Source organism: Cannabis sativa, chromosome 6, assembly GCF_029168945.1.
Source record: "Cannabis sativa cultivar Pink pepper isolate KNU-18-1 chromosome 6, ASM2916894v1, whole genome shotgun sequence".
NCBI lineage: Eukaryota > Viridiplantae > Streptophyta > Magnoliopsida > Rosales > Cannabaceae > Cannabis > Cannabis sativa.
In genome coordinates, this window is record NC_083606.1 from 11995130 (window position 1) to 12009629 (window position 14500).

Here is a 14500-nt window from a genome sequence, read left to right on the forward strand (position 1 = left end):
ACATGTTCACTTGAACTTTGTCGAAAGATGGTAGCTAGAAACTTCTTCGCAAGATCATAGTGCCTACCTAGGTGCCTACTAGTGTTAACTAGGGCACCAACACAGTTTTTAGTGCCCAAGCTAACCACCATTAGTCTCGGTGGCTGGGGCCCAGGTTTTTTTCTTCTTGTCACGTGTCAAAAGTGTTGTCCATGTCATCGAGTCAAATTTCTAGGTAAATACACATATTCTATTTCATCCACTACTCAGAAGATACAATAGTAGAAGCTGTTGTAGCAAGTTCATTCAATCTCGTAGCTTGAGCACTCAACTATTGTGTAAGGTATGTAATTACACTACTAACAGCCCCTTCAATTGCAAAGAACTTGTTATTTCCAACCACTAATAACAATTTGATGGCAAGCCATCGAATAATAAAAAAGAATCAACAACGAAATAAAACAAAATAAAATAAAATCATGTACTGTAGCAAGTTCATTCAATCTCGTAGCTTGAGCACTCAACTATTGTGTAAGGTATGTAACTACACTACTAACAACCCCTTTAATTGCAAAGAACTTGTTATTCCTAACCACTAATAACAATTTGATGGCAAGTCATCGAAGAATAAAAAAGAATCAACAACGAAAAAAAACAAAACAAAATAAAATCATGTCATACAGACAAGACTCAAACACTTAAAATTATGTCACAGAAACAAGATAAAAATGCTCAAAACTATGTCATAGAGACAAGACTAAAATACTCAAAATCATATCACAGAGATAAGATTAATTACAACAGTCAAAATTAAATTGTAGTATCAAAATACAATCCTAACCAAGCCATACCTAAGCCCAAGGAAGGCCGGCAGGCCTGGCCAGAGAAAAAAGACAACCTCCAATAGCTATAAATTTAGGAACAAAAAACTTTGATTTTTCCACTGTTATTTACCCTTGAGAGTTTATTTATCTAAGTTGATTTATATATATAATGTTTTTTTATGGATATAATATGCCACCATCTTGAATTGATGGAATTGTTTTCATAAAAATTAAATGTGATAATAAATGGTTTCTTAAATGAGAGTTTAAAATTTAGTTTTATAACTATCTATATATAATATAAAGGAAAGCATCAACAAGTTTAGGTGGCACTCTATATGAGTTTTTTCATCTATTCTTAATTTTCTCATATTTGTCATTTTTTTTTTATTTTTTCAATTATTTTTAAAGTTAAAAATTTATATATAAAACATCTACATTAATAACATATTTATTATCTATTATTATTACTAATAATTAATAATGAAGTAACTTATAACCACATCTAACTATTAATCTATTATAAATATCAATATAAACAAAATATGTTAAATGATGTTATGTATATTTTCGAATCTATTTTTACTCTTTTTTTAGTGTATCATATTTTGTTTTTTCTTTTTTAAAAAAATTCATATACTGCATTAATATAAATTATTTTAAAAATCAATATATCTATCTATCTATATATCTATATAATCCTAATGTTATACAAGGTTATGTGGCATCATAAGATTTTTCTAATGTGTTTTATCTTTTTTCATATTATTCTAAATTTTTATACTTATCAAAATTATTTTCATTTAAGAATAAAAACAAAGAAAAATAATTACAAAAAAAAAAATAATTATATATTTATTTTAGTTTCACATATGTTACACATCAATTCTTTCATATATGTAACTCATACATAATTAAATTAATACAAACTTTTAAAATGAAACGTTTTAACCTATGACATTCTAATTGACCTATAAATATATATTACACATCAATTCTTTCATATATGTAACTCATATATAGCTAAATTAATACTAACTTAAAAGAGGAAACGTTTTGACCTATGACATTCTAATTGACCTATAGATATAATATACATAGTCACATCACACCTTTTATAGTTAACTAAAAAGCATACATTAATTTGTTATTTTTTTTTTAAAAAAAAAAGTTCATAACTCAATAGATTTATATGTGTTTAAAAAGATAATAATAATGATTTAATTACAAGGCTCATACCTTTGGATTTGCACCCATCTAAAAATCCAATCTATCTATAGCTATCAATATATATATATATATATATAAAAAAAAAAAAGCTTTAAAAAAGTTGATGTGGCATCACACATGAAATTTTTTCTACATTTTCTATTTTCTCCATTTTTTTCTTCTTATTATTTTTATAAAAACAAAAATTTGTAACAAAAAATTATTCATATTCTTATATCTCTTATCATCATTTATGTTTATATATTAAAAAAAAAAACTATTTATATTCTTTATATAACTCTTTTTCATTTATGGTTATATATTAATTTTTATATTAATTATCAAAACTATTTGTATTCTTCTACTAAAAACCTAAATTATATATTTTCTTGCATGGTTTATATTATGTTTATATATAGTACTCCAAACTCAAGTTGAAATTTTGTGTTCACTCATATAAGTTTCAAGTTGTTGTTATGCTCTTTATAGATATATATGTTCTTTTTTTCATTTTAGTTGCAACAATTATTCGTTTTTAAAGTTTTTGTTATTTTTTTTTTCTTCTAATTCTTGATGTTTTATTATAGATTACTTGACAATGGCTATGAATTCACAAGTTCTTCTCCAATGGAAATATTTTACAACAAAACTATTAGGTAATTTTTCTTTTGCTTTGAAAGATATTATCACTAGAACTATCATTATCATACATATGCATTTAGATTCAATTTCATTTCATTATACTTTTTTTCACATCGCTCAATTTTTTGCCATGTATAAGAGTATAAATTATCATTTTACAATCTATATATAATTATTTTTTCAGTTAAGGTTTTATTTTCTAGGAAATATTTTCGAACACTATATATTTAGTGAAAGTATTTTATATACTTTATAATCTTTATTTTTTATTATGATATTTGTTCTAAGTAATCTTTAATCATAATAAATGAATTGCGTATTTTGATATGTATATATATATATATATATATTATTACTGTTATTTTCTAGATACAAATTCATCATGTTTCATAAAATTATGATGGCATAACCTTAAGTTAACTAAAATATATTCTTATTGATTTGTTATAAAAAGGATCAAGATTGAGTCAACTATATATTCATCACCTTCTAAGTACAATATTTTATTATTAATTGTTAGTTAATAAATTTCTTAATTTTTTTATATAAAAATATTAATAATGATAATTATATATTATTAATATTATTTAATATATAAAAACTATTAAGAAATTATTATAAATAAGAATAACTTAACAATATATTAATTTAACATAGTTACATCTAAGAATCATTACGCAAGGAGGAAATAGAATATAAATATAAATATATATTTACAATATATATAGTTACATCTTTATATATAATAAATATACATAAGAGAAACTTAAGAATATGATGTGGCATTTTTTCATTCCAATATTCTATTTTCTCTAAATTGTAATTTTTTTCTAATTTTTTATTTAATATTTACTAACAACAATTAATTAAAAGATAATAAAATTTTAATAGGCAAATCATATTAATTTTTAATTTTTAAAGATTAATGATAATAAATTTTGTAATCATTATTCATTAAGAAAATTAATATTATCTTTTCATTTTTTATAACTTAAATTATATATAATATTTATTATTATTATATAGCAAATCTATTTAAATTCTTTATTTAATTATAATAATATGTTATACAATAAATATTTAAAATAAATATGAGGTTCTATCATAAAAGGACTCATTCAAAGTAGCTAACCAAAGAAAAAATTGGTGAAAAAGAATTTTCACATACAAAAATATACTCATGAAATTGTAGAAATATTCACCACACTTCAGAATTTAAGAAAGAGTTATCGATGCACATGGTTGGAGGTTCTACAAATTTATTCATGAATTAAGAAGATGTGCTTCAAGATCTTTATATGTTGTCATCAATTTTCTTATTCATAGATTCTACTTTGCCCTGTTTATGTAATTTTACAATCAATAAGAACAACAAGTGGGTTGTAAGAGCATTAATCAATACGTTTTTATTTTCAAAAAAGTTTTGTCATTCTTGCTCTATGAAAGTATTTTTTTTTTTTTTTTGTATTAAAAATAAGAGCGAAGTGAAATATATGACATCCTAATTATTTATAAAAATTACTGGGTGTATATGTATATATATACTAACTATAGATTTTATCTTGAAAATACGACTAAAATGTAAGTTATTTTCTAACATATTTTATCTCCTATTTATGTTGTATTTGTATTATTTCCATTTTTACAAATATGGGACTTGATATGAAATAAAAGTAGATAATTATCAATGTATAAAAAATTGTATTAATTCTCATAACAATTAAAAAAATTCAATATAAACACGATGTTAAATAAAATTATTAGTATTTTTTTTACAAAAGAAAGATTATTAGTATTTAAAAAATATAAACACTTTATATAATATACTTTTAATAGGATATACTAATTAAAAAATATTTTTGGTAAACAATATTATGTTAAAAACATAATTAATTATATCTAATATATAAATTTATACTAAGAGTTGCACATGCAATAAATAAAATATTTTATGCTTCTATATCCACTAATATTTATATATTTATATAAAAAAAAAAAATCACAAAAGAATTAATATGAGGTGGCATTCTAAAGTATTTTTCATCTATTTTATTTGAATTCAGTGAATTTAGTTTATTTGACTCATAGTAAGGCTTTTTTTTTCCTTTATGAAAATTTTACATTATGAGTAATTTTTAACTTAATCTTGCCTAATTAGTTATAATTTTTTAATTATTTATTTTGAACCTTAAAATCAAAATTTATAATTTAAAAGTCGACTAATATTGTTTTTAATAGTACATCTATTAATTTATAATTTATTTATTAGCAATATCAATAATTTTTAAAAGTGGACTAATAATTTTTTTTCAATAGTATACATGTATATTATTATTATTTCGGGATTTATTAATTTTTAATATTTTTTTGTTAGCATTTTTAATATTTGTCCAAAAATCACAATCTTTCTATATATTTTAAAAATAATATTTTCAATTACAATGCTATTACTTTATTTATAATACACACGTTGAAATTAATGTTATATTTTAAATTATATTACTCAATGCGTAAAAATATATATTCATATAATATTTACATAAAAAAATTATAAAAACTGGACAGCACCGCGCAAAGCGCGGCTTAGTTTCCTAGTTAAGAAGAAAAAAAATATATTTGTGTTTGTAGTATGAGGTAATCTCAATTGACTCAAAATATATTTGTGTTTGTAGTATGATTATTCTTGTCTATGTTTAGATTTGAGAATTCTCATATTCTTATTAGCCTCATAACTTATAGTGTGATTATTTATTATGATTGTTATCGTTAGGGTTTGTTGCTTTATTATTTTCTTTTATTTGAATGTGAATAATCGGGTTGTCATTATCTAATTTTTACTGGAAGAATATCTTCGGTAGATTGTCATTAATAGTTATAATTTGTCACATGTTCATTCAGATTGGAAATTTAGTATTCTTCATATTTTATTGATGTTTCATTGTTAGTGACTTATTAATTTTTTTAGGTTTTTTTTTTCAATTATTGTAAACATTGCCTATTTATTGATTATGCTCTTTAAGCAATATCATAATGTAATGTATTTTGCTTGATTTGTCAATTAGTAAAAATTCTATTTTTTTCTTGGAAAAAAAAAAAGAAAAAGACAAAATAAACATACAATAGTGAATGATTTTGTTGGGGGTTATAAAGGACTAACACCATTTTTTTTTAGTAATTTCTCAAATTTAAATTATCTATATTCTTAACAAAAAAAAAAAATATCTATGTAAAAAAACCAGTAGTTATAATCGTAATTTAGTGTTGATCATATATCTTTTCAACCATAATTGCACAAGAGAATCATTTTTCAGATAATCAAAATTCATTACAAGGAGAGAATTTTTGTTGGATTATGACAATTAAGAAAAAAATAAAAAAAAAGGAAGATAATTTGAAGTATAAAGAAACAATGGGTACTTGATGTACTAATTCAATTCAATTATAAAAAAAATTAGATATTCAATTTCAATTAGATTGTAGTGGGTGTTATAAGTTAGTAAATGATTAGATAGATTATTAGATGTTAATTTTAAAATTTAATTAAAAACTAATCTAATCTAATTACATTTAATATATATTAAAAAATTATTTTTATTTAATAATGTATGATAAAAAATATATTTTCATTATACTTTTACTTTTTTTTTTTGTATTGAATTTATAATACTTTATTGTTTTGTATATTTATTTTTATAATTTTGTTATATTTTATTACTTAACAATATTTTTGTGTTAGTTAGTTTAGATTTTTAATTGCATTAGACTAATAAGGATGATCTTGATGGAATATTAAACTTAAATGAGGGGTGATATTATATTTTTACGTATTTTTCTTCATGTTATTATGTTAATATTAAGTATGCAATTAAATATTCAATTAAAAAATTAATCTAGTATAATTAATAATTAGATTGAATTTGATCGAGGATATAATTTTATAAATCCAATTACTAATTAAATTTAATGGGTATTTATCCCTATCTTAAATTAGCAATAACAATAGTTATTAAAGGTGACACCCTACTTTTATTGGCAAGATTATTATCATTTTAAAGGTATAGGATATATATGAATACAAGAGGTGACCTCTAATGATGTAACACCATTAGATAAATAAATGTTTCTTTAAGCCATTTTCGTTTGATGTTATAACTGAAAAATGTTATTACTCATAATGACACTTACAAATTCTCTATGAACAACCTTCCACCTATCTTCTATAATAAAAGAAATTATGTCAAAACTAAAAGAAAAAAAAACATTTTTTTATATCCTATTAATGGAAATGAGATGGCAATACTTACATTAGTCTCTTAAAAGTGTTAGGTGAATCGATTGTATGGTTAACTTTGTCAAAATAGCCATTAATGATTTGTGAGAAGTAATTAAAAGTGGGAATGTAGATAGCCAAAATACTAGTCTTAAGGAAGGCAATTAAAAACTTTGAATATTATTATATATAACATTAAAATGAACATAAATGTAATACGGTCCACTTTTCTTTACCCATTTTCAATTTGGTAAAGAAGAAATCAACTTTTTTTCTTTCTTTTTTCCTTTGGCTTTTGTATAATTATTCTACTCTCACCAAATAAGCATTATAGAGTTTGAAAAAAAAATCAAAGTCTATTAAAATTCTACAAACTCAATCATAATATTTCCAACTAATAATAAATTTTAAAAACGTTTAGAAAAAAAAATAAAATAACAATAATAAATTTAACAAATCTTCCTCTACAATAAAGCACAAAACAATAGGATTATCAAAAAAAAAAAAAAACAAAAAAGCACAAAACAATAAAGACTAAAAAAAAATTAAAAAGAACAACCAAGGGCAATATTGTCAGAACATAGAATAGTTCAAAAGAGTATAAGGTCCCACTTCTTTTTTTTTTTTGTTTTAAAGAAAAAAACAAATCTCTCTTTTGATTGAAATTAAAATAGTAAAATATAGCAAATATTACCCACTTTCTATTTCTCTATTCTCTCTCTCTCTCTAATCAAACCTCTTCTCTCAGAAAAAAAAAAAAAAAACCAGAGCTTTGTGAAGCTACAGAGGAAGCCTAGCCTAGAACCCAAAAACACAATAGCCATTATGTTATGCTTAAGATCAAACTCATTTAGGTTCATTCTGTTTATCTCCATTTTTGTTTGCTTCGTCACTACTTTTGGAGCTTCTCATGTGTCCGACTCATTTCGTGTTTCGTCTGGTTGGTTTTCTTTTTTTGTTGTTTTTTTTTTGAATTCCATTTTTGGAGAAATGATTTATCTTTTTTTTTTTTGTGTGGTACGGAAAAAGGGTTTCTTGTAGAGGAAAGAGACCTTAGTGGGTTGATACCACCATGGGAGACGACGCGGAGGATTCTTGCGGACGGAGCAGTGGATAACTCATCTCTGTTGTTGGCTGAGGATAGAACTCGGAGAAAAGACCCGCTTAATGGTCTCAACCGCTACAATGGCGGTTGGAATATTAGCAATAGTCACTACTGGGCTGTGAGTTACTATTAAATTGTTTATTTTATATGCAGTTTCTCTTAAGTTTGTTGGTGTTATCTTTGCCATTTTGGTTTTGTGGGTTCTGTGATTCTGAGATTTACAACGAGTAACCGTACAAGTTTTATGGGTTTTATTATTGCTTTGAGTTATTGAAGTTTTATGGTACTTTCATGCGTTGAAAGTAATTATCTGGACTCATATTTTGCTGTGAATCTGTGAAATTTTTAAGGATTTATATTGATTTACATTTGTTGTGGGGGTTAAATAAAGTTGAGTCAGTTACCTTATGACTGATGTTCCAAGTTCTCTGATGAAGGGTCTTTGAGTTTTGTTTCTTTCAATTGCATGCTTTATAGTCTTTTGATGTTGATTTTTCAGTTTAATTTAGTAAATTGTGTTTACCAAGTTTAATTTATTATTAGCATTCATCTGGATTACCATTTTGTGATGCAGTCTGTTGGTTTCACTGCTGCTCCATTTTTCGTCATCGCCCTCGTCTGGTTTGTGATTTTTGGACTTTGCTTGTCCTTGATCTGCCTCTGTTATTGTTGCTGTTCTGGAGAGCCCTATGGCTACTCTCGAATTGCCTATGCTCTCTCGTTGATCATGCTCATTCTCTTTACTATTGCTGCAATGTAAGTCTGTTTCTCTCATTTAATGTTGATTCAAGGATGTTTTAACACTTGCACATGGCTTTGTAATGGTGATAGTGATTCAGGTTACTGATTTGTGATTCCTTCAATATATATATTCAATATTTCAGCATAGGGTGCGTAGTGCTGTATACAGGTCAAGGAAAGCTTCACAACAGTACAACAAACACGTTGGGTTATGTTGTACAACAGGCAGATGTAACTGTCGAAAGCCTCAGGAACGTTTCAGATTATCTTTCTGCAGCTAAGCGGATCGGTGTTGATGCAGTGTTTCTGCCCAGGGAAGTCCAGAACAACATTGACCTAATTGAAACAAAGATCAACTCTTCTGCAACCATGCTTTCTGATAAAACTGAAGAGAATTCAAAGAAGATACAAGATGGCCTGGATAGCATGTAAGTTATTCTTCTGCAGCTACTATAACAACCTGAATTAATGTTTACAGTACATTTAGATAATGCTTGTATTTCTTCATGTTCTATGCTGCAGGAGATTGGCTCTTATTATTGTTGCCGCTATTATGCTCTTTTTGGCATTTCTTGGATTTTGTAAGTTATTGAATTTCTTCAATTATGATTACAAAAGTTTCCTTCTTTCATTAATTGTAATTTTATACATGTCCTTGCTACTTTTTTTTGCAGTGTTTTCGATTCTTGGGTTGCGAACACTTGTATATATGTAAGTAATGAACTTTTTAGCTGTATCTTGTTCCTTATTGCTCCTACATAGCACACCAAAAGATATTCAAAGTTATGTTTTTGGTAGTCTAATATTCATAAAACAAAATTATTATTGACTGCAGTTTGGTGGTTGTTGGGTGGATTCTTGTAGCGGGAACCTTCATTTTATGCGGTGTATTTCTTCTCCTTCACAAGTAAGTTCTGTTTGTTTGAGAGGTTGTTGGAAAATTGCGACACGCTCTTGATCTTATGTTAATAAAATGATGGTGGAATGAAATACGCTAATCTACCAACAAAAATGTGACATCTTAAGGAGTTGAAATTAGGATTATATGTCAAATATAAATATAAGGGTTATAATGCACTGGAAGTATATTTATTAGTACCAATTTTTGAGTTGATCATTTAGTAGCAGCTAACTAATACAATGTATTTAAGGGAGGACAAAACTGAATATATTTCTTAAAATGCTTGTTGTTCTCAGTAAGGGTGCGTTTGGAAAGCCACAATGTAATTGGATTTGTGTGTAATTGGAGGTAATTACACAATTTGGCATGTTTGTCTGACCATGTAATTACACTGTAACTGTGTAATTAGAAGTAATTGAGGGGTTCCAATTACAATTTCCAATTCTCATGGGTTGAATGTAATTACACTGTGTAATTACTAAAAACTTTCCATATTAAACATTAGCTATTAATACATATTATTTTTCTATGTAATTACTAACTATTTTGCCAAACAAAATATTAGGAATTCATATGTAATTACCACCTCATATCCAAACATACCTTGCATTTTAAAATATAGTGTAATTATTAAACTGTGTAATTACTACCCTAGTAATTACCCTACCTAGTAATTGCACAGTTACTTCCAAACACACCCTAAATAATAGCATTTGGTTTCTATTGGTCCTTAACCTTACTTGCATTAAATTATAACTGTGAACTGTATGGAAACTTTTAGTTTGATCTCATCTTCCTGTCTCTGCACTGCACAAAATACCTGACTGAAGCATATAGGTGTCCACAATTCTGTGTTTGAAAGATATATGTTGAGCTTGGTTTTCTCCGAATTTCTCATTTCCTCTTCCTATTTTCACTAGTGTGGTTGCAGATGCATGTGTTTCAATGGATGAGTGGGTCCAGAACCCTACAGCCCACACAGCTTTAGATGATATTCTTCCATGTGTGGACAATGCCACAGCCCAAGAAACATTGTTACGGAGCAGGGATGTCACCTACCAACTTGTCAAAGTAGTGGACACTGTCGTCAGCAATATTACTAATCTTAACAATCCACCTAAGGGAATACCGATTTATTTCAACCAGTCTGGTCCATTGTTGCCCTCTCTCTGCAACCCATTCAACCCCGATCTCACTACTCGGCAATGTGCAGCTGGTGAAGTGCATCTGAATAATGCTACAGAGGTAATACACATTAAACATTTTGACAGATTAGGTGGGATAGGAAAGTTGTAGAATGCATGGTCCTGTAAACTCCTGTAACATGTAGTTTTCTCAGAGGCAAAAACCCTTGGACTCATGCCAATGTTATCATATTTATTCACCCATTTTCTAGGAAAAAAAAAAAACCAATTGGTTTCCGCTTTTCTAAAGTTCTTATCAATGTCTACTACATCATTTTCTGATTGTCGCTTTTCTAATGTTTTCATTTTGGTTTGGAGCAGGTTTGGCAGAATTATGTATGTAAGGTCAACTCAGATGGGATTTGTGCCACAACTGGTCGATTAACTCCTACCATCTATGACCAAATGGCAGCTGCAGTGAATGTGAGTTATGGTTTGTACCGTTATGGTCCATTCTTGGTTGATCTACAGGACTGTACTTTTGTGAGAAATACGTTCACAGACATAAGCCACCAGCACTGTCCTAGCCTGCGACGACATAGTCAGTGGATCTACATTGGGTTGGTGACAGTGTCTGCAGCGGTTATGCTTTCACTGATTTTCTGGGTTATCTATGCAAGGGAAAGAAAGCATCGCGTATATACCAAACAGTTTGAGGCCAGAGCAGTGGGAGGAGATCCATCCAAGGCTGCTTAGATATCATCTAATTCAATCTGAAAGTTCTTTCTTCATGTATATTTGAGTGAGATGTTACACAATCAGGTTTGTACATTATGAGTCGTTCTTAGTTTTGATTGTGTAGAAGTTAGTTTGAGATATATTATTATCGATGTTTGATAGCTCCTTGAGAAAGAACAGACTTATATGGGTAAATTATTGTGCCTACTAGTAAACACAATGTCTGAGTATCTGTCTCTCTCAACAGTCCTTTGTTTGGCTTCACATATTTATTAACTTGAATCTTTATGAGATGGTAATGAGTTATGACAATGTTGACCCGATTTCATCGTCAGCATTTGACCGATGTTTTTTCAAGTCTTTAAAGGAAGGGAATGCAAGCCAGTTGGTTATTGTACTTCTCTCCATTTTTGAGTATTAAATAATGTTGAGGTTTCAGGTGTCCAACAAATTTGAAAAATTGAAATGAAAATATGGGAGAGACCAGATGTTTTACTGTATCAAGCACAACATGTTGTATCATGCATCATGTGATGTTTTACACTTGTTGAACGAAAAAAAAAAAAGGAATAAATAAATTTATTATTTCATTATTGGTTTTAAAATAATAATAATAAATAAATAAATAAATAAATAAATATCAGTCAAATAGAGAGAAAATAGGATCTCAACTCCCCACTCCCCTATTTTTACTCATCCTTTAGGATAAAAAAAAATAATAATTTTATTGGAAAAAATAGGATCTACAAATAGGAGAAGTTGAGAACAAAAAATGATGGATACTTTAAAAAAAAATCTGAGAAGGAGAGAAAAGAAAAACAGAAAAAAAAAATTACGATACTTTTCTACCAACAATCAAAAAGCTTGGGTAAGTGTTCAGGGAATGATCTCATTCCTATTTCTTTTTCTTTTGATGTTTATTTTGCTCTTCTCTCGTTCTGATTTTTTTTTTGTTGTTTCTCTATTCATTTATGGAATGCCCTCATTCCATAAATGAAAATGGATGCCCTCATCTATGGGATGCTCTCATTCCACTAAAAATTTGGATGCTTTCATCCATGGAATACTCTTATTCCACTAAAATTAAATTTATGGAATGCCCTCATTTCATTAAATTTATGGATGCCCTCATCTATGGAATGCCCTCATTCCACCAAAAAAAATTTGGATGCTCTCATCCATGGAATGCCATCATTCCACTAAAAAATTGGATGCTCTCAGCCATGGAATGCCCTCATTCCACTAAAAAAATTGGATATTTTTATAAAAAAAAATGCTCCCATTCAAAGAAAAAAAAAACACCAATCGAAAGTATATATAAAATTTGATATGGCTTGTATCTGAAATGTATAAAATATAAAATATACTACTCGAATGGTATAAAAAATTGCAGTCAAGATATCATCTTTCTGTTGGATCATCTGAAATTATATATACATATAAATTAGTACGATGATATGTGGGCCGAGTGGTGTGTTAAAGTGATATACGACTACTCGAGAGTGATTGTGAAAACAAGTCTGCTACAATAATAGTATACCAAAAGACATGATTTTTCATCAAAAAAATCTGATTTGATGGTTGACTATGAATCAGTAAAAGTAATATGTATATATATATATGTATATATGTTAGTTCAGTTATATATATATTATATATATGTATAAATACTAAAAGTTTTCTATTAAATATATATATATATATACATATATATTACACTTCATGGCTCTCACGTGGCCAAAGAAAACAAAAGGTTTTCTTAAAATTAAAAATATGCCATATCATCCTAATAATTACAAAAAAGGGAAGAGACGAAAGATATGTATATACTGCTCAGTAAAAATAATACATACAAGGCACATACATGTACATGTATAAAAAAATTTGATTCAAAATGTATATACAGTTAGTATGAACAAATGGGAAGATTATAATCACTCACTTAAATTGCAGTATAATACCACAACAACCGAGAAGTTTTCGGAAAAAGAAAGAGAGCACAGAATGCTGCCAAAAGTCCAACGCTTGAGTATACTCAAAGAAAATTGATCAACATGAAGTAAAAAAAAACTATAATATTATTGAGGAATCCAATTTTTTAAGGATGCTTCAGTGGGCAGCGGTAAAGTTTATATGGAGATATATATATCTAAGCAATAGATCATATCTCAAATTTAAAAATTACGATTTTTAAATTTAAATGGCAGGTGTAAAAAAAAAGATAATTAATTTAATTATTTCTTTTTCTAATTTTGGAAATTATATTAAATTAATTAAAATATCAGCCAAATAATCTTTTTATTTATAAAATATAATAAAAAGATCTCAAATCTCAAATTCATCACAAAAAGTGGTAAAATTCTAAAGCCATACAAAATGGCACAAAATTCCAAATGAGTTCACTAAAATCAACCAATTAAAGAGGTCATTCACCTCACCAAATCTCAAAGAGGTCTTAACCTCATAAAAATCTCAAAAATGGTAATTTTACCTAAAAATAAAAAAAGTGCACTAAAATTCAAAGCCATAACAAATTAAATGGCATTCCAAAGAAAAAGAGGTCATTCACCTCATAAAAAATTAAAGTTTGGAACTACGTTTGACTTGATTCCTATAAAAGGATACGTAGGAAACTTAGTTGCTAAGACTAAGTGCAGTCGCCGATACCGCAAAAATGGTATCAAAATACAAATCCTAAAATTCCCTTAAAGGTCATACACCTAGGAATTTTTCTAAATTTTCAAATAGCAAAGAATTCCTGAAAGTGGTCATCTACCGGAATTCTTTATTCAAATTTTAAAATACCGTATTCTGAACTACAAGTGGCTTGATCCTTCACAAAGAAGGTATGTAGGCAGCTCGGTTAATTAAATTGACTGAGTTTAGCTGTAATTCCAAATTTACCCCAAATTTCCCAAATTTATTTTAATTATTTAATGTCATTGTAATTGGAATCAAAGGGTATTT

General features: G+C 27.2%; 1 protein-coding gene across 1 annotated transcript; it reads left to right on the forward strand.

Annotated features, from left to right (window-relative positions):
- The first annotated feature begins 7539 nt into the window (after window positions 1–7539).
- LOC115725118 (uncharacterized) lies at window positions 7540–11845 on the forward strand. Its single transcript, XM_030654549.2, has 9 exons — window positions 7540–7864; window positions 7954–8147; window positions 8604–8785; window positions 8914–9198; window positions 9293–9351; window positions 9445–9481; window positions 9606–9677; window positions 10592–10916; window positions 11177–11845. The coding sequence occupies exons 1-9, from the start codon at window positions 7750–7752 to the stop codon at window positions 11549–11551; spliced, it is 1644 nt and encodes a 547-aa protein (XP_030510409.1). The 5' UTR covers window positions 7540–7749; the 3' UTR covers window positions 11552–11845.
- Window positions 11846–14500: the final 2655 nt, after the last annotated feature.

Excerpts from the sequence above, each read along its gene's own strand:
- LOC115725118 (XM_030654549.2), top strand. The coding sequence starts at position 7,750 with ATGTTATGCTTAAGATCAAACTCATTTAGGTTCATTCTGTTTATCTCC. Across the intron at positions 8,786-8,913 it reads CTCTTTACTATTGCTGCAAT|CATAGGGTGCGTAGTGCTGT; the intron begins GTAAGTCTGTTT and ends TCAATATTTCAG. Across the intron at positions 9,678-10,591 it reads GTATTTCTTCTCCTTCACAA|TGTGGTTGCAGATGCATGTG; the intron begins GTAAGTTCTGTT and ends TATTTTCACTAG.